The 17,797-nt window shown below is 45.1% G+C and overlaps 1 protein-coding gene across 3 annotated transcripts; it reads right to left on the bottom strand.

Annotated features, from left to right (window-relative positions):
- Positions 1-1,702: 1,702 nt before the first annotated feature.
- On the bottom strand, positions 1,703-16,020 carry DHX40 (DEAH-box helicase 40). Of its 3 annotated transcripts, none has more exons than XM_082068212.1 (17): positions 15,805-16,020; positions 14,971-15,116; positions 14,505-14,624; positions 13,172-13,402; positions 12,916-12,982; positions 12,224-12,355; positions 10,832-10,931; positions 10,332-10,418; positions 9,654-9,836; positions 9,075-9,155; positions 8,245-8,402; positions 6,090-6,204; positions 5,694-5,802; positions 5,276-5,370; positions 4,688-4,757; positions 4,052-4,280; positions 1,703-2,199 (listed from the first exon to the last, which is right to left on the bottom strand). In XM_082068212.1, the coding sequence occupies exons 1-17, from the start codon at positions 15,941-15,943 to the stop codon at positions 2,060-2,062; spliced, it is 2,202 nt and encodes a 733-aa protein (XP_081924338.1). In that variant the 5' UTR covers positions 15,944-16,020; the 3' UTR covers positions 1,703-2,059. The 3 variants fall into 3 exon arrangements, with proteins under 3 accessions (XP_081924338.1, XP_081924339.1, XP_081924340.1); XM_082068213.1 differs by having other exon boundaries at positions 1,703-2,196; XM_082068214.1 differs by having other exon boundaries at positions 15,809-15,933.
- Positions 16,021-17,797: the final 1,777 nt, after the last annotated feature.

The raw sequence follows: 17,797 nt of genomic DNA, 5'->3' as shown, positions 1-17,797 counted from the left end.
CGGCCGGACAAGGTGACTCGCCCGGGGCTGGGGGCGGTTGCCATGGAGACCGGGGTGGTTGCCATGGAGACGGGCGGCGGCTGTAGGCCCCGGGGCCTCCCCGGTCACCGCCAACCCCGGGCAGCCCCGCCCGCCCCCCCTCCGCTTCTGCCCGCGGTGTTTCCACCATCCCGGGTGTCAGGTTCGCTGTTCTGCTGCTGCACAGCACCCTAATGGGTAGAGGGTGTGCTTTTCCTAATTAATCCTAATTAAAACCAGAAAACAAAATGGGGAAGGACCGTAAATGACGGGGTGTGAGTGAGCATCACCAGAGCTGCAGGTTGGAACTCCAGGGATGGGCCGAGAGACTCTTCCCATGTCACTCTGTTAATAAGTACAGTAACATAATGAAACTTCAAATTTCCTCCTGCTGTTCATTAACTCACAATGTAACTCCAGCCCTTGCAAACAGGTGACACCTCACACTTTTTACCCGAGAACTGCAGCTTCCAAGGGATTTACCGAGAGGAACACACAGGGACCCCTGCGGACCCAACCACGGCTTCTCTATCTGTCCTTATTTTGCAATCTCACGGTTATTTCCTCGTATCATTTTGTATTAAATTCATCACTTCAAAACCTCTGAGGAGCCCTGGAACTCAAAGGGGAGAAACCTCCCTTCCAAATAGAAGTTTAAAAATAAAAGCACTGAGCTCTGCCAAGAGATGCTTGCCTGGGGCTGTGTGTGGTGCAGATGTCACTTGACTCGCAAGTGGCTATGACATTGCACATGTAAATCGAAAACAAAAGAAAAGGGACAATTATCAAACTGCCTTCCGTATGAAGAATAATGTTGTATTCCCCAGAAGAGAATTCCAAGGTTTTTGAGAGCGGATGATCAGCTACAGCCTGGGCAGTACAGGGGGAATGCTAAACATGTTACACCTCCTCTCAAGGCGACATTAACAGCTGGCTACCTGAAAAGCAATGGATGGTGACACAACTGAGACATGAGAAATTACATTCTTCCAGTTGTTTGGAAATTGTCTTGTACAAAATGTTACTCACTGAAAGTGAAAAAACCCAGCAAAATAGTCAAACTCCGCACTAGAGCACTGCAACATTTTAGGGTTACTAAGGTGACAGTAGGGGATTAGCTCTTCACTGAGAAAGAAACAAACTTTACAATGACAAAGCATCGCAGCTCTTTGCTTTCTTATGTATTTGCATTGAGGAAAAAGGCTATTATTTCCTTGTGTATAGCTTCGACACATTCGAAACACTTGTTCTTCAGACTAAAATCCATCTATTTTGAAATAAATCCAGAAGAGCAGCCCACAGGGCATCAGGGCCCGCTGACCGACTGCAGGACAGAACCTGGCTGAGTGTTGGGTTGTTTTTTTTCCAAATAGAAAACACACAGTCACCCCTGACAAAAATTAGAAGTTGGCAGCAGGAATGTGAAAACATTTACTAAATACTTCGCATACAAAGACTTCTTCACCCAGACCCGTCGCTGTACATGGTACAGCACAACACAAAGTAGGAACAACAGTGCCTGGGACAGAGAATGCATGTGGTAAATGCCCTTTTGAATTTAGATCAGGATGGTTGCACCATTAACAACAATTCCTACGCATTTTCCTGAGTAATGTATAAGCATGAAGATTGTACAGCCACAACCGTACAAAGTAAAATGGATAAAAAGTGACAGTTCCACTCCTTTGGAAAAATAATTAAAACAAATAAAATTTTATTAATCATGGCACTGAGACCACCGAGACCTTTCCAAGTTGACTAAATGCCACAGAACTGGCACCACAGTAAGTACCATGTCTTCATCCACATTTCAGGCCACTAAACCATTGCCAGTGACACACAGCAACAAAACTCCTCTTGGTGACTTTTCCTTGCTGGACGCAGCAGAGGCAGATTGCGTTTTTATGCCTCAGCACTCCGACTTACCACAAAGCACAAGTTTTCCTTCTTTCCAGTTACTCAGTTTGCATTATGCAAACGCACCCAGAACAACGGCGCTGAACGGCCTTTACCCACAGCGGGAGCAGAGCAGCCCCGAGGATCAGCCCATTTCTTTCACTGTGCCGCTTAAACCCTGTGCTCTTTGCTGCTTTCTCTCCAGGTAGCGAGCTCGGGCATCCAGGATTGATTTATCATTATTCCTCCTCTCCATCTTCTTTGCAGAATTGTCTGTGGTTCCTTCTGGAGGCAGAGGAGAGAAAGAGAAATCTACTCTTCTGTGTCACAAAAACCCAAACAGCATTCCAATTGCTCCTATTTGCAAAATACCCAAAAACCCCCAACAGAATCTCAAATGATTTTCAAGTCCCAGTCAGTCATTGGAATGACTTCCAGAGAGGACAAACTGTACCACAGTGGGGAGATACAAATAAAAGCCTTAACTCCCATGTCAGTATTAGCAGCTGGGCTCATCGCGCCCCCAAATGCGTATCTTTCTTTTTAATTGTAACATATTATGCATCTTGTGTAATTTGGAGAAGCAATGGGTTCCATAGAACACATCTCACGCTTAATTTAGGCAGGAAAGAGGCAGCACTGGGAGCAGGAAAACAAAAAAAAAGCTTAGACTAAACTATCTTAAAATGTCCAGAGGCAGGAGGAAGAGGGAGGATAACACACAGATAAGGGAGTGGGAAAAGTCAATACTCCAGATCAGACACCATCAGAAATGCACATTCTCCCACTGAGCTGCGACCTTGGGAGTGTTTCTCCCAGAAGGAAAGAAAAGCAAGAAATATTTTCAGTTCAAAATAAAATTTAAAACAATCATTAAAAAAAATATACATATATATCATTCAAAGGCTCCAAAAACTTAATTATTGTGTGAATAAAGCAGCTACTGCGGCCTGTTCCGAGGTCTCTGGGGCCAGGTGCCAGATTCTTTGATATGAACAAGAAGCTTTAATCAACATTCACTCCTGGAAGATTTGTGATTATTCTGTCGTGGAGTCAAATAGTAATTCAGCTCATGATGTGGCCTTTCCTTCCACCGGGCACTAGGGAAGCCTTTGTCAGCTATTCGACCACCTATTTTTATGAAGTTCCAAGAAACACAACATCTGTAAAGCCAGTATTAATCTCAAATGAATTTAGTATTGCCTGGTGAAGTCAAAAAGCTCAGGGAGGACAAAGAGAACAAACCTCAGCTCCTTGGACTTCAGATAAATAGATGAAGCTCCTCTGTGTTATCCAGTAACACAAATATCCTTTCCAGCAAATTTATAACCAAATCCAATTAATGGTTTTATCATTTTAAATGGTTGTTTTACACAATAATGCAGGACAGAAAGAGATGCTGGTCTACATTTTTTCTATTCTTAAGGAAATGGAAGAAAATCTGTATTGCCAGTGCCTGCACTATACATTAATGGTTTGGAAGCATCAGTTGGGAGTAGAGAGGCCCTTTGAATACTTGGCTGCTTTACAAAACCTGCTGACAGAAGAATTCAAAGAATGTCAAGCAGCCAGATCAGTTAGCAGGCACCAGTTTTTTAATTAAAACTATTTAAACATACGGCATTACGTTAATTGTCAGAATGAGACATTCGCCAAAATGTGATAGTTTTTCCTCTATGCTTTTTGTTTGGTGGGGTTTTCTGGGATGGTTTATTGGGTCGCCTTGTGTATTCTTTTCTCTCCCCTCACAGCCCGTAGGACCTTTCCCTCTCAGGACAGTATTATTTTGGGTATCTATGGCTAGATACCCTTTGCAAACTTAAACAGTGGTTAGATTCAAAATGCTTTTATCCAGCTCTGTGTTAAACTCCTGCTCCTGTCAGCTATAAATGGGGAGGCACAGCAAGAACCGGTGTGCAAACACCACTACACACACAGCCAAGGCAGGAAAATAGGGATCGCAGAGCTCTAGTAAGACAAGAAAACAGCTAAAGCTACACATATCAAATGTGTTAAGCACATCCAGATTAACACCTGCTAGTCCAGAACATGTTCAGTGATATAATATACACACACATGTCCCACACCAACCAAGAAAACTACACATGCCATAAATATGGACTAGTAAAGTGCTCACCATGCTGCCTTTTCAGCTCCTCCTTGTGCTTCCACTTGGTTATTTCCTCTTCAGTGACTTCTTCGCGCGCCACACTGCTCAGTTCATACGCATCAATTTGATGCAATCTGGGCAACAAGTCTTTGACCCATTCATAGCGAACGGGACACACCGTCCGGACATAGATTTTGGATGTCACCGTGACATCATGGAAGATGATCCACTCGAGGCGAGTCTCCTGGTTATATAGCTGGAAAAATGAAAATATTACTTCAGAACTGATAAAAAATAAGTCTTCTTTCTACAGCACCCTCCATTAGAATATCTTCCAATGCTTCAGGTGCAAGAACATAAAGCTGATACTACCCTAAACTTTCAGACAGGGAAATGGAAGCAAAATGACTCTTAAAATTGCCCAGGAAATCCAAAGAGGCAGAGACAAAGCTCAGCCTGTGTCTCACTCCTTTCATAAGCCAAACATTTACTGAATTTGAAGAAGTGAGGCTCCTCCCTGCTCTCAAAATGAACACTGCAACAGTGCTGCTCTTGGCCACAGATTAGCACGAACCCAACAGAAGAGGAAGATTTCACAGGGACCTGCCTCTTATTCCTTGTCTAGATCCTCTGCTCCTTTATTAAGAGAATTTGTTAACTTACTGTAGATGAGGGATGGATATAGACAATGCTGCCGTGTCCGTCCATCGTGCAGAATGTCCTGGCTGCAGATCTAAAAAGTTTGTGAAAATAAATAAATGTATAATGCAACATACTTTGCTGTGATTAGACAGCAACACTCAACTAAGCAAATCAGCAGCAGCACAGAAGAAAATACTCAAATATATACGCAGAGGAATATCCTTCCAGAGCTAGACTGTAAAAAAACAAATGAGGAACAAAATACAATCTAATTTACCACAGTAACACTGCAGATATAACAACATAATAATAAGCAGGCTTTGGGACTGAAATCTTTGACAGCCGTGGTAACTGGGCATTTCCAAGCCTTTTCATTTAGTATCTGGAACTACTCATCAGCCTTCAAGTTCGTTTCTTCTCCAGGAATGTAATGAGAGTCAAACCAGAGACTCCACCGGGCTGCCAGCCCCGTGCAGAAACATCACCTGCACCTGCAATTGCTGCTGTCAACAACGCACAGCTCGACTGCTCCATTTCAACATGCAGCTGCATCTTTAGAGAACATGCATAATACCTTTTCCATTCCGTTCTCCACACTTTATCACTTACCTCCTAGCTACGTTGATGAAGTATCCTGCACATAGACATCTTCTGAGAATCTCAGTTCTGGAGCCTTCAAATGTCTCTTTAGGGAAGTCTGGCAGCTATGTGAAGAAAAAACACCATGAATCAGGATATTTCCTAAAGATATTTCCTAAGATATTTCCTAAAGAAAAAGTGGCTATAGCCCCTCCATCCAATGGATTTTAAACTCTGGGTTTCTCACCCATGAGGAAAGGAGGCAAACCCTCCTTCTTGCTTGTAATCACCACCATACCTACAACAAGGATGCTCTAATAAATACTTAAGTGGATTAGTTTCTACCAGAGACAGGCAGCAGCCATCTGGCAAAAGCACAGTGGTCCAGCACATGTCTTAAATACAAACTTATATAACTCAATCATACATAAAAATTACATTTTTTTACCTGTTTCAGTTTACTGATTATTTCCCGAAGTTGTTTTTCCACACTAAAAGCAGATTTTAAAGCTCTCCAATGGATCCAGTATTCGTGGCACCAAGCTGAAGGAGACTTGCTGAGAATAGAAATAATTGTATTATAAAGAAGCCCTTTGTAAGCTGAAGGAAGAAAATTGCCTCTATTTTTTGTTATGGTCGTACAAAGAAGGCAACCTACACAGCCAGATACTTTGTGAGTTTAAATAATAAGTGTCTTGATAGAAATTTCAGATCCCAACAAGGAATAAATCTGCAATTAGGTACAAGTCCATGCATGTGCATATACACAATGTATTTAAAATCCATCAGGAGCTGAGAGTGATGATGAATGCAAAACCACTTACTGTAAGGAATCGTTTTATACCTTGCTTTGCACTGTTCAAAAATATTTAAGAGGGTGGCAAAGTCATTGCATCCTCCCACTTGTGAGGCAAGTTCCTGGTGTTGAAGTTCTGCCTCCTTTTGCTTCTGAGGATCACCTGAGGAAGTAAGTTATATCTCACTTCAGAGTCATTTCTATTTATGGCTCCTACTTAATTTTCTGTTAGTATCTCTCCAAAGCGTGTTTGACAGTCCTGGCTCTTTATTCACATTATTTTTAGATTTGTCTCCTCCACACCTGCATTTACAGTTCTTTCCACTGTGGCTGAACGAGAACACGTAGTTGTTATTCAATCTGTGATTAATCTGATCAGTCAGCACTAGAGATGAAGACTTCTTGTCTCTCCGAAAGAAAGGTTCTACATATTGCGCTCTCACAACCGACTCAGATGCCAACGTGCAACAGCAGCTTTAAACAAACAGCTCACAGGGATCCAGAGAAAGTTTTGCTCTGGGAGAAATAACAAGACTGTTGAAAGCACCTCATCACGGCACATCTCATCTGTTTAACTCTGCTTTTGTCCTAGTGCTCAAGTGCCGCACTAAGGGGGCCTTAACATAAATAAGAGCCTCGAAAAAATGTCATCTGTGAGTTCAGTGCGAATTTGCCCTCAGTAAATGCTAGGAATGTACTAGGCAAAACCAACATCTCCAAAGTGTTATTTCAAGTTTCAACCCAAAGACTTTCTCCCCCAGCACAACCTACCCTCTTTCTAGAGAGGGATACGGCTGCAAATGCCAGCGCGTTGCTGCTGTGCTGCAGGGGACGGCAGAAATTTGTGGGTATCGCAAATAAGGAGGCCTGTTCATACACATATCACCCGTAAGCAAATTCCTTCACAATGGAAGTCTCTGTGTTTGCGTCCCGGTGTACGGGGTTGCTGGAGAGTAACGAACGTGTGTGCGTTAGCTCGCTGACCAGATAACAAGGGCACATCGCCATGTGGAGGACGGGAAAGCAAAAGCACATTTGTGGGAAAGGGAAAAACCCCAGAGCAGGATCCAGGCTATCAGCACTGCCAGCAGGGTCTTTAGCTGTTGCACTAACGGGCACGGTTAATAGACGACAGAGATCACTGGACAAAAGCCAATGAGTGACTAGAAAGGACAAAGGTCTCCCACAAAGACTGTGCCACACATAAAGACCATACATGTAGCGCAGCTGGGGCGACAGGTTGAGGGTGGACTGGAGGGGAAAGGAGAGAGCAGGGAGGACATGGGAGACTGAGTTTAGTGCTGGTGAGAGGTGTTAGTTTGGAACCACGGCAGAACTACATTTTCCATTTAGAAAAACATTGGAAATGAAGCTGAGCTTCTCACAGTAACTTAAAAGGTCTATATGGTTAAACAGAGTTATGGAACAGAAAAGCCAATCCAGAGGCAACCCCATCTCTTAAAAACAAATCAACTGACTGTACTTAGACCAACAGCAAAACATCTGCTGTGCTGTATTTTGGTTTTCTGGTGGTTTTGGGTATTTTTTCTCTTTTCCCTGCTGTAACACAGCTTTCCCTCTCATGACCTCCCAGCAATCCACTCGCTCAGTCATACGTTGTGTTCCAGCTCACAGCCTTGGGACAAATGCAACCCAATTCCACGCTATTCTGAAGTCTTTGGAATCACTGTTACCAATTCCTAGCGTACAATGTGCCCTGACTCCAAGACCACAGAAAGCTGTAAAGCATATGGGTAAAGTGCCATTGTATATTTGTCTTAATCTTATGATTCTTCCCTACAGATCTGGTACAATACACTCTGGGAGACAAAGCACTGTCCTTGAGGAACCTTCTTCACACAGCAACGTAAGGGTTATTTAAAGCATTAGTTTAAGGTAAATACATATGTCTCCCACCAGTGTTGGGCCCAACTAAAACCAGTTTATTCCCCAGCCAGAGCATCCTTACTCTCAAGGACGCACAAAATACAGCATCAGTTCCCACTTTATAACCTTGAGATACATCTACAAGATACTGTGGCCTCGCAAACTATTAGCACTGAAAACTACTGAGAGCAAAAGCCCTGTAGAAAAGGCCTCCTGGTGAAGTGGTGTGTGCGGCCTCACCATTGCCTGAAACACCCCTGTGCAAGCACAATTCCTCGCCCACCCGCGGCTGCTTTGGGATGAGGGGGTTTCCCACCTGGACGAATGAAGACATTTTCCACAGACAACATGGCTGCGATGGGAAGCAGCAGATCTTCACAGTCCAGAGAAGCAGCTTTGATGACAGCACAGGTCAGGTTGGGAGGGAGGGGAAACTGCACCAGGAATTCACCCAGCCTTGTCACGTGGCCTCTCCTTATCCCAGGAAACAAAGATTCAAATATCAGGCTCAACAAAACCATGTTTAAATGTAAATCAGAACATGCACACACAATGTCAGCCACCATATACAGATCAAGAGGAACAAAGCAGCATCTCACTCTGGACTGATCTAACGCGACAGCCTGTGTGTGCCCAGATGGGTGCTGGCCACACCACAAGCCTCCCTAGCCAAAGAATGTTTCACCCTTCTCCAGTTTGCTTACGCCTGCTTCACGGCAGGCAAAACCAGCTTTTCATGGGTATCAGATGCTTAAGATGTATATTTTTGCAAGAAGAATTCCTGGAAGCTGAGGATAAGATCTCGCTTCCTGCCTGGAGTTCTTGGACGGGGCTCACAGCAAACACCAAAGCACCTTCGTCACCGCGGCCCGGGAGCTGCTGTCGGAACCACGCTCAGAGCTGAGGTCACTCAGGAACTCCAGGACAATGTGGATAACTTAATCTGTACCTCTCGAGTCCTAAGCCATGCCCTAACGCTCATTTTACACAAAGTATATTAAGACCCAGTAGTTAACTTCCTGCTCTAATAAGGAAACATATTTTACTGCTGGGGGAAGTCCTTCAGTGCACATGAACAACTCACTGACACCAGTTAAACCCCTAGATTCTCAATTCTCGTAGTGACTACACCCTTTTATTTTTTACCTGTCAATAGCATCACACTGGTAGAGTTGCTTGAGAGCTTCTAAAATGTGCCTTTCTTCGGGGCAGTCCAAGTAGGGAAATCTATAGTAAAAAAAGAAGTAGAAAATCTCACTGTTCAGACTCAGTATAGCTTTGTTAATTTTCATATTTATTAAAACACTTTTGTAACCTTCCAATCCAGGTTTCTGACCAAAGTGCACGGGTGTGTTCCTACATATGGTGACAAATCCCAGCATGGCAGACGCAAAGACAAGCTTTATTTTCTGCACACATGCGATGCGAAAATTGAACAATTCCCCAGAGGTGAAGTTTTTGGGACATAAACATCAGTATTTTAAAGGAACGGTATTAAGTATTTAATTTTGGAGACAAGGAGTTAGTTTTGGCAGATTCTCTAACTGAACCTGAGCTCAAGATCCAACCTGGAACTACAGACTGAGGAGAAGAGCAGAAAAGCTGATTGTATTGGAGTGTCACAGTTGGCTGGGGACCTAATCCCCTCTCTTGCCAACAGGCTGCTGGTGCCTGCGCTGCCCAGACTCCGTGAGAAGACGATAATCCCGCTTCCATGGGGGTTACCTGATGACATCGTGCACGGAAAGGCACTTCAAGGTCAGGATGACGGATGTCAGGCTGGTTCTCTTGATCTCGGGGACCGTGTGGTCGGGCATGCATTGCTCCCAGAACTCTTCGCTGTAGAGCCGGTAGCTTTTTCCAGATGATGTCCGGCCAGCTCGGCCAGCTCGTTGCTTTGCTTCGCTCCTGCCAATACAGACAGACGGGGGGAAAAAAGCCTCAAAAAAAAGCCTTGATCCCTTCTGCTATCACACAAAAAACCCCACTGTAGTTATGATAAATAGCAGCAATTTCGGTGCTTGTAGATGGAAGATATATTATACTGCGCAGCAATTGAGAAATCCAGCTATACAAGAACCAGCAGAATGAAGAAGAATTCCTGTGCAAGGGAAGATGGGTTTAAATTTCTCTTAATCAGGCTGCTGTGTTCAGCAAACACAAGCTGACATGTGAGCTGCTGTTCAGACTACAACGCATTGTAATTCCTTCTTAATGCCTGTAACTTATAGGAAATCAAATGTCCTGAACCACTTTCTATTTAGGAGCAAACAAAACGGCTTTAAATTAGGGAGCCTCAAAGCCACCGCCCCTCCTTTTTTTATATTTCAAAGATCAATTGGTATGCAGTAGTGTCAGAGCAACTCCCAGGAACACCAAGCAAACGACCTTTTAAAAACTTACTTTGAAATGGGAACCACCTCCAGTACGTCCAAGCCAACTCGGGGGTTGTGATTTAACTGCTTCACAAATCCACTATCCACTACGTACCTGTCAGAGAGGAGAACAGCAGAGGCCTCAGCAGACAGGTACGTAACTGCCACGTGCACACAACCAGAGCAAGAACACGTCTGCCCCACAACCGCTGCAAACAGTTGCACTGGCTGGTCACCTGCAGCCCTGACACTGTTCAGTCTACGGGATGTTACAAATAAAACCTCTCACACTCAAGATTAATAGAGCTGAGATTTGATTTCAAATTAGGGTCCAACAATATTAGTTATCTGTAACACTATATAATAGCATCAAGGGGTTTTTTATTCATTACACACACGAAAAATACAACAGGTGATAATCTGGCAGGTATAGTAGCAGAAGGATGTCAGATGTCTTTTGTCAAATCTAGTAGAATTTTCTGAATTATTCCCTCTCTTACAGCTTTTATGAAGAATGGGAAACAGTACCTGACTCCTTCAATCGTCAGAGATGTTGCAGCAATGTTTGTGGACACCACACATTTCCTGACGCCCGTGGGAGCTGGCAAAAATATTCTTTTCTGTTGATCTGAAATGACAGGTAGCCAGTCAAGCTGTTTGCTCGGATTTCAAACCACATCTCAAACACTGTGCAAACTTACCCAAACACGTAGTAAAAGTAATCTGGATGAAATTAGAAAGTGAATCACCTAACAGTTTAAAATATAGATTTGATATTATTTTGGCATATGTCCGAAATCAGAGAATATCTTCTTTATTGTTTGCATATTCAAGAAGATTTTGAGATCAAGAAAGGCCAATTCTCCTGGGTACTTCCTGACCCAGAGCCAGGAAAAACAAACAAGATGTCTGGTCTTAATAGAATCTTCGTGAAGGATTTAAAGGGTTTTAAAGTGAAGGTGAATATCAGTTAAGCCCCCTGTGCTTCCAGCAAATACTTTACCATGTAACAAAGCAGCACATGCAGCTTCCATTAATTCATTTGGCTTTCCAAGGGAAAAAAAAAAAAGGGAGGTGGAAATTAAACTCTCCCCTTAGATTTTCTCCCTTATTATTCTTGAAAAACATCATCATCTCTTTGACAAAAGGTCCCTCTTGTGTATTTAGAAATATTCAAATATAGAAATATTCAAATCATTGAGTAAAGAAGGAGCTACACCTTTCTTTTATGCAATTTTAAATTTTGTTCTTTCAAAAAGGTAAAAGCTTTGCTCCCTCTCTGCAGATCGTCACCAGATCTTTCCCCACAGCCTGGAACCGGCCATCCTGCTCCTCTCAACACTTATTCAGCCTCTTGGCATTCTACGAACTACACCCACGCACTTCAACATCGAGTTCATCTGAAAACACAGTGTCTGTGTGCAGCAAAGGTCAAAGGGCCTTTGTTTTTAACTCTTCGAAACTAACTGTGGTATTGCTGCCAAACAAAACAGACTGACTCACCCCGATAACCTGCACTTTTCTGTGCTGTGTCACACTGGACTCTCTTCCCTTACGGGTCTGCTCTCATCACCAAAAACCTACTGGCAATAGCTTTTCCACGTAAAATAAAATGTGAGGGCCTAAGTAAGACATCCGCACTTTGAGTTACAGGATATCCCTTCCTAAGCTGGAGACCCTGACGCCATGTGAAGCCATTTCCAGTGGACAGGAATTTTAACTGGAGGCTGAAGCTTGAGTATAATTTATGACCTCCACAAAATACCCAACAGAATAGTGCTACAGCAGTGTCACAAATGGTTTAATGAATGCCATTTTTTCCAATCACAACAGGAATATTTTATTAGGATGTTGTTTATAACAACTCTTGCAGTTAACATAGATGTGAATTAAGTTCCATGTGACATTACGTGCTCTTACCTGTTGACATTGACCCATACAATGGTAAGATAAGGAGGCCTTCAACAGACCGGTCGTGTACTTCATACCGGTAATCGATGGATTCTGCTTTCTTGAAAAGTAAGTCACAAGCTTTCTCTATCTCAAATTGACCTAAAAAACATACAAGAGCATTTAAGCAACCTACATAGTTAAAACTCTGCCCTACAAGTTTGCAACATTTTCAAACAAGATTGTTTTGCCAATATTACAGAGTCATCAACACCATTACAATGAGGAAGCAATATCTGTGAGAGTTCATTTAGGAGGTGACACCCAGGCTTTCCTCAGTGCCTCTCACCAAGAGATAACTGCATAAGCCTGGCCCGCACACTGGTGTGGGGTTTTGCAGCTAAAGGAATTCTCCCTTCCTGAATTAACACCAAAATAAAATGCATAGACAACACCAGCAGAGTAAATTTGGCACCCGAAGAAACGAGTATATGCAAATTTTTAAGTTAATATTTTTCTTACTCGATCTCACAGGCAAAGACGTACCTAAACATGCTCTGAAATCTGTCATTTCACAGGACTACATGTGTCAACCTGCAGCTTTCCCTTCTCTGCTTACTGCTCTGGGATAACATAGAGAGTCCTTGGAAGGATGGATGGTTTTGCTGGCAATGCCACGCTTCACCGTAATAACCATCAGCTATCGAAACAAAAATGCTCACCTGTCAGGAAAACCAAGATGTCGCCTTCTGGTTCATTTAAGTGGATATCCAATGTCACTTTTACAGCCTGAAACAAACAGCAAACAAGCCAGTAACAGCTGGAATCTCACTCAATCTTTCTAAAACTCATCGCACCAATTCTTCCCTAAGTTCTGCAGAGACGCTAAGAGCACAGCAATACACCAGCTAATTCTTGTTACGATTATCATCTGTGAAAGACCACAAGAACAGAGAAACGAAGTAAACCAGGCCAGACCTCTGTGACATAGGCAGAGCTGCCCGTGTCCCGCGGGCTGAGCAGGTTGCAGAATATCTCCTTGACGGGATAACTTCTTCCTGGAATATGCAGCACTGAGCAGTGTCCAAAGAACTCCGAGAGCTTCTCCACCTCCAGGGTGGCTGACATCACCACCACCTTCATGGCCGTCTTTCTGCCTGCTGGTTCCTTCTCTAGAAATAGTTTCTTCAGCAAACCAAATAAAATATCCTAACAGAAAAACAGAGGCGACTTACGTTAGTACCCCAGATTTTTTAGAAGGGTCTGACAAAGCTGGAAGTGGCTCATGTTTGCCACTGATATAGTGAAGACAGAAAATCACATTTTCAGGGCCTAAGCATTCAGAAGAATAAACACCCTTACCCTGTTTTCCACAATTTAATCCATTTTTTTTATCAGCTCTTCTCACAGCCTATAAACAGAATGTGGGTAACTCAAAATCCTTTGGTTTTCATTTTTTATACTCTCATGGTCAAGTAATTTGCAAGCAACTACAACAGACCCATTTTAAAAAGTCATCACCTTTTTTGTACTATTTGTTGTTACGACTTCAGCAAGTTTCTTTCACTCTGCAGTGCTCTGGATTAAAAATTTGCTCCTTTTAGTAAGAAGCAGGCAATGGAGCAGTTACTGTTTACACCACCCTGGCTCAATGACTTGCAATACCGGGGTTCAGAAAGCGTGTTCCCTTGTCCCCAGCTGGACTGGTACGTTGTTTGCTGGACTGGCGGGTTGATACACAACACAATCTCTTGAGCACTGACTGACCCGAGTCTCTGTTTGCCATGGAAGGGTCAGAGTGACATTTGATAACTTTTGGTACTTAGGTCAGTCTCGATACTTCCATGACCCCAAAACCCGTAATCTCTTCGCACAGCCATAAACACATCCCTAAGACACATTATGCCTTGGAGTGAGAGAGGTGTTTCAGGGTTTTGTTTGTGCGTGTGTTTGTTTGTTTCAATTAGGATTCTAATTAAGTTAGGATTTAAGTTTGTGTTCACTGTGCTGGCTTCAAACTCCTGAAAATTTTGGGAAAGTATCCAATAACCAGCCAAGTTTAAACTGCTTTCAAATGCAACAGCTACCAGAATTCCAGCAGGATTACAGGCTGCATTTTATTTTCAGATCATGCAGCATGTAATAAATGAAGAAGCAATTGTATGGTCTTAGGACGGCAAAAGGATAAAGTGCATCCATGGAAAGTCAGCCAAAATCCCTGGGGATTGTGCAGAAGTGAAAGAAAGGAATAAGCAGATGTCAGTAAAGGAGAGAATTTGACTCAAAAGAACAGATATAAGGTGACACTCACAGTGCTGAGGCTCCGCTCATGAGCTTCATCCAAAATGATGACACTGTACTTGCTGAGAAGGGGATCTGCTAAGATTTGCCTCAATAAGCAGCCATCGGTCATATACTTGATGGCAGTATCCTGCAAGGTTTAATTAGACATTCAGCTGTTATCCTGGATTTCTACTTCAAAGTAAAAGCTTCTACGAAGCCCACGTTTTTGCCCAGAACACACACTGAGGCTTATGCACCACATCACAAGTGCTTGGCATCATTTTGCTTGTCAGGTTGATCAAGTGAGTTATACAAGACATGCAACTGCAGCTTCACCACAGCTGGGGCAGAAAAGGCTTGGAGTCCTGCACACAAAGCCCCAGGAGAGGCAAAGGGGCTGTGTCACCCCACGGTGGCACCTCCACACGCAAACTGCGCCACCAACACCACCACACCCCACGACAGCGTCACCCGGGCGCGCGGCCCGGCCCTACCTCGCTGCTGCAGTCGTCGAAGCGGACCTGGTACCCGACCACACCGCCCAGCGAGCAGCCCATCTCCTCCGCCACCCGCTGCGCCACCGACATGGTGGCGACGCGCCGGGGCTGGGTGACACCGATGGCCCCGTGCTCCGCCAGGCCTGGGAGAGACAGAAACAGGGACACTGAGCTGTGCCGCTCACAGGCGGTTTGTGCACCAGCACCTGTAAGGAACATTTAATGAAGAAACGTTGTTTTTACATAACTGAGGACCTGGTGCCCGACCCCAGCAGGGGGAAGGACTGAGAGACATCAGACTATGAATCCTTAATGTAAAACACGGTCTTTTCCCAGAATATATACTGATACCTGTATGCATGCTGATAACTATATTTACAAGTTAATTTAGGGGGAAAGGTAGCCAAAGTACCAGGAATCCATATTTTAAATAGATTGATAAGGGGAAGGGTATTGTATGTAAACTGAGGCAGGCATCGGGTGCTCTGTAAACCCTGAAGTACCAACTAATGGGGAACGGGGGAGGAAAACTGCGGCCGGGATTTTGGGGGGATATAAGCAGGGGCTTTTTGCCCTATTATGCGTGCCTACCTTTAGGTAGAACACCCGGTGTTGCAATATGGTTATTAAAAAGATTGCTTTGCTGAGAGATCCCGAACCTATCATATTTGCAAAACGATTGTTTCCTACACAATATACCCACGGACACGTTGTTTTAGCTGGAAGTTTCGCTCCAGCCGCCTCCTCTCCCCACACGCACAGCCCGGCCCGGCTCCCTGGCTGCGCCGAGCTGGGCTCGTCCCCGGCTCCCCGCGGTGCCCCCGCCGTTACCTGCCTCCAGGAGGTACTTGGGCAGCTGCGTGCTCTTGCCGCTCCCCGTCTCGCCGGTGACGATGAGGAAGGGCCGCTCCCTCACGGCCTGCACCAGGGCCCGGCGGTACCGGCGGATGGGCAGGTCGGTGCCCGCCATGGCGGCCGAGGAGGCCCCGGGACACCCCGCGGGGCCCGGCGGACCCGTCCGGTACAACACCCCCCACGGAACCGGAAGCGGCCGCGCCGCACGCTGATGACATCTACTGTTTACGCGCGTAGCCTCAACGCCCCGCCCCCTCATTAAGCCACGCCCATTCTTGAGCTCCGCCCCTCCCCGAGACCCGTCTGCTCCTCAAGGCCCGCCCCTTCTCGAGCCACGCCCCTCTCCCAAAGCCACGCCCCACCTCAAGCCCCGCCCCCCTCGTCTGTGCGCTGCCCTTGGCGGGCGCTCCCGCTGTTCAGACCAAAACCGCGGTTTCTTTCCTCAAATCCGCTGCAGTTTTTCACAGTGCCGCTTGCTCCTTCCTGGGGGACGCTGCCAGCGCGGGGGAGACCCAGCAGCTCTCCCGGTCCCGCCCCGGGGCTCCCTCTGGTCAGCGCAGGTCCCCCGGGGTCTGGCACAGTTACACTGCGGTGTAAAACACAGAATTATAAAGCAACACAGAAATACCGAGTGATTTGGGTTGGGCCTGGGTGCCACAACCAGCCGTTGTCTCTCAGCAGGTCACACAACCCGTCGCCACCAACACGGTGCACGAAGAGACACGGTGGGGAAACAGCTCCACGAAATCAAAGTCCGTGATTCACGGACACGCCGCCCCAGCCCGACCCGCGGCTTCCCGGCACACCCGTGGGTTCCCGCACGGCCTGAAGGTGGCAAGCGCTGAACGCTCAGGGGACACCGGCCTGCGGGCCAAACCAACCGCTTAAACCAGCCCCTTGTTCCTGCTGCAGCGCGATTTCGGCGTTGTGTTGTGTCTGCACGTCACACCGTTTGTCCCCCTTACGGTCCCGCGTGTGTTCGTGTTTCGCTCCTCATTGGGTTGTACCGGTCACAATAATCACCCGCTAAGTTTGTCGTCACACCAGGAGCAAATTTCAACCACCTATTGACTCCAGTTTTCCCAAATCACCCCAATTTATACTGGGACACGGAATGCGAGGAATATTTACCTGCTGGGAACATTTGCGACGTGCTCTGAAGCTTGGAAAGCGTCACATCAGTCCCTGATGTCACCAACTTCAGATGTGTCTCACCTATATGTGTTTGCTTAGCCTGTCTACAAACTGGCGTTGTGAAATCACAGCAGATAAGCCGTTTTTCTGCCATTCCTTATTAATGTAGCCAGAGAGAAGAGAACATCGCAGCAACTGTTTCATTACAGTACCACAACTCTGAGAGATACCTGGTATTACATCTCTGGGTTTATTGCTCTGAGATGTTTGCTGCCATCTGACCAAAATTCAGAGAGACAAATCCCAGCAGTTCACAAACTGTCCATCAGCTACTGACAAATCATTCCCATAATGGTCTTTATTTGCAACGTGCAGATGATTCCTGCTTTGAATAACTGTATAAATCCTGCATTTCTGCCTGAGGCTCTCCTGTAGCAATTACCTACAATTTCTTAAATGCTCCTCTATAAGCATAAAAAGTACATCAGTCCAGCAGCAATATCATAATAACCAATCTATAGGTCTGTTCGCTTCAGTACATAACAGAACGTGCCAATACGCCGTATGTTGTGACATCCCTTTATCAACGTGTGTCACATTTATTGCCTCACGATGTTCTAATGCCGTGTCGCTATGACTAACTCAGTTACTGGCGAGCACGTACACTGCCTTATTATCCCTGATTGGAAACTTCAAACACACCCTCGTTACACTTCTTGGCATACATTTAATAATAATTCTTTAATTTTTTATATAGATAACACATGTATGCATGAATGCACGCACACTTGCGCATTCTGCTTGATTTTATTTAAATCACATACTGCTTCGGGCA

This window comes from Streptopelia decaocto, assembly GCF_964273445.1.
Source record: "Streptopelia decaocto genome assembly, chromosome: 18".
NCBI lineage: Eukaryota > Metazoa > Chordata > Aves > Columbiformes > Columbidae > Streptopelia > Streptopelia decaocto.
This window is presented reverse-complemented; position numbering and strand designations above follow the sequence as displayed.

Coding starts and splice junctions, on each gene's coding strand:
- DHX40 (XM_082068212.1), bottom strand. CDS start 15,943: ATGGCGGGCACCGACCTGCCCATCCGCCGGTACCGCCGGGCCCTGGTG. Junction 5,803..6,089: donor TTTGAACAGTGCAAAGCAAG/GTATAAAACGAT, acceptor TTCTATTCTCAG/CAAGTCTCCTTCAGCTTGGT. Junction 4,758..5,275: donor TTCATCAACGTAGCTAGGAG/GTAAGTGATAAA, acceptor CAAACTTTTTAG/ATCTGCAGCCAGGACATTCT.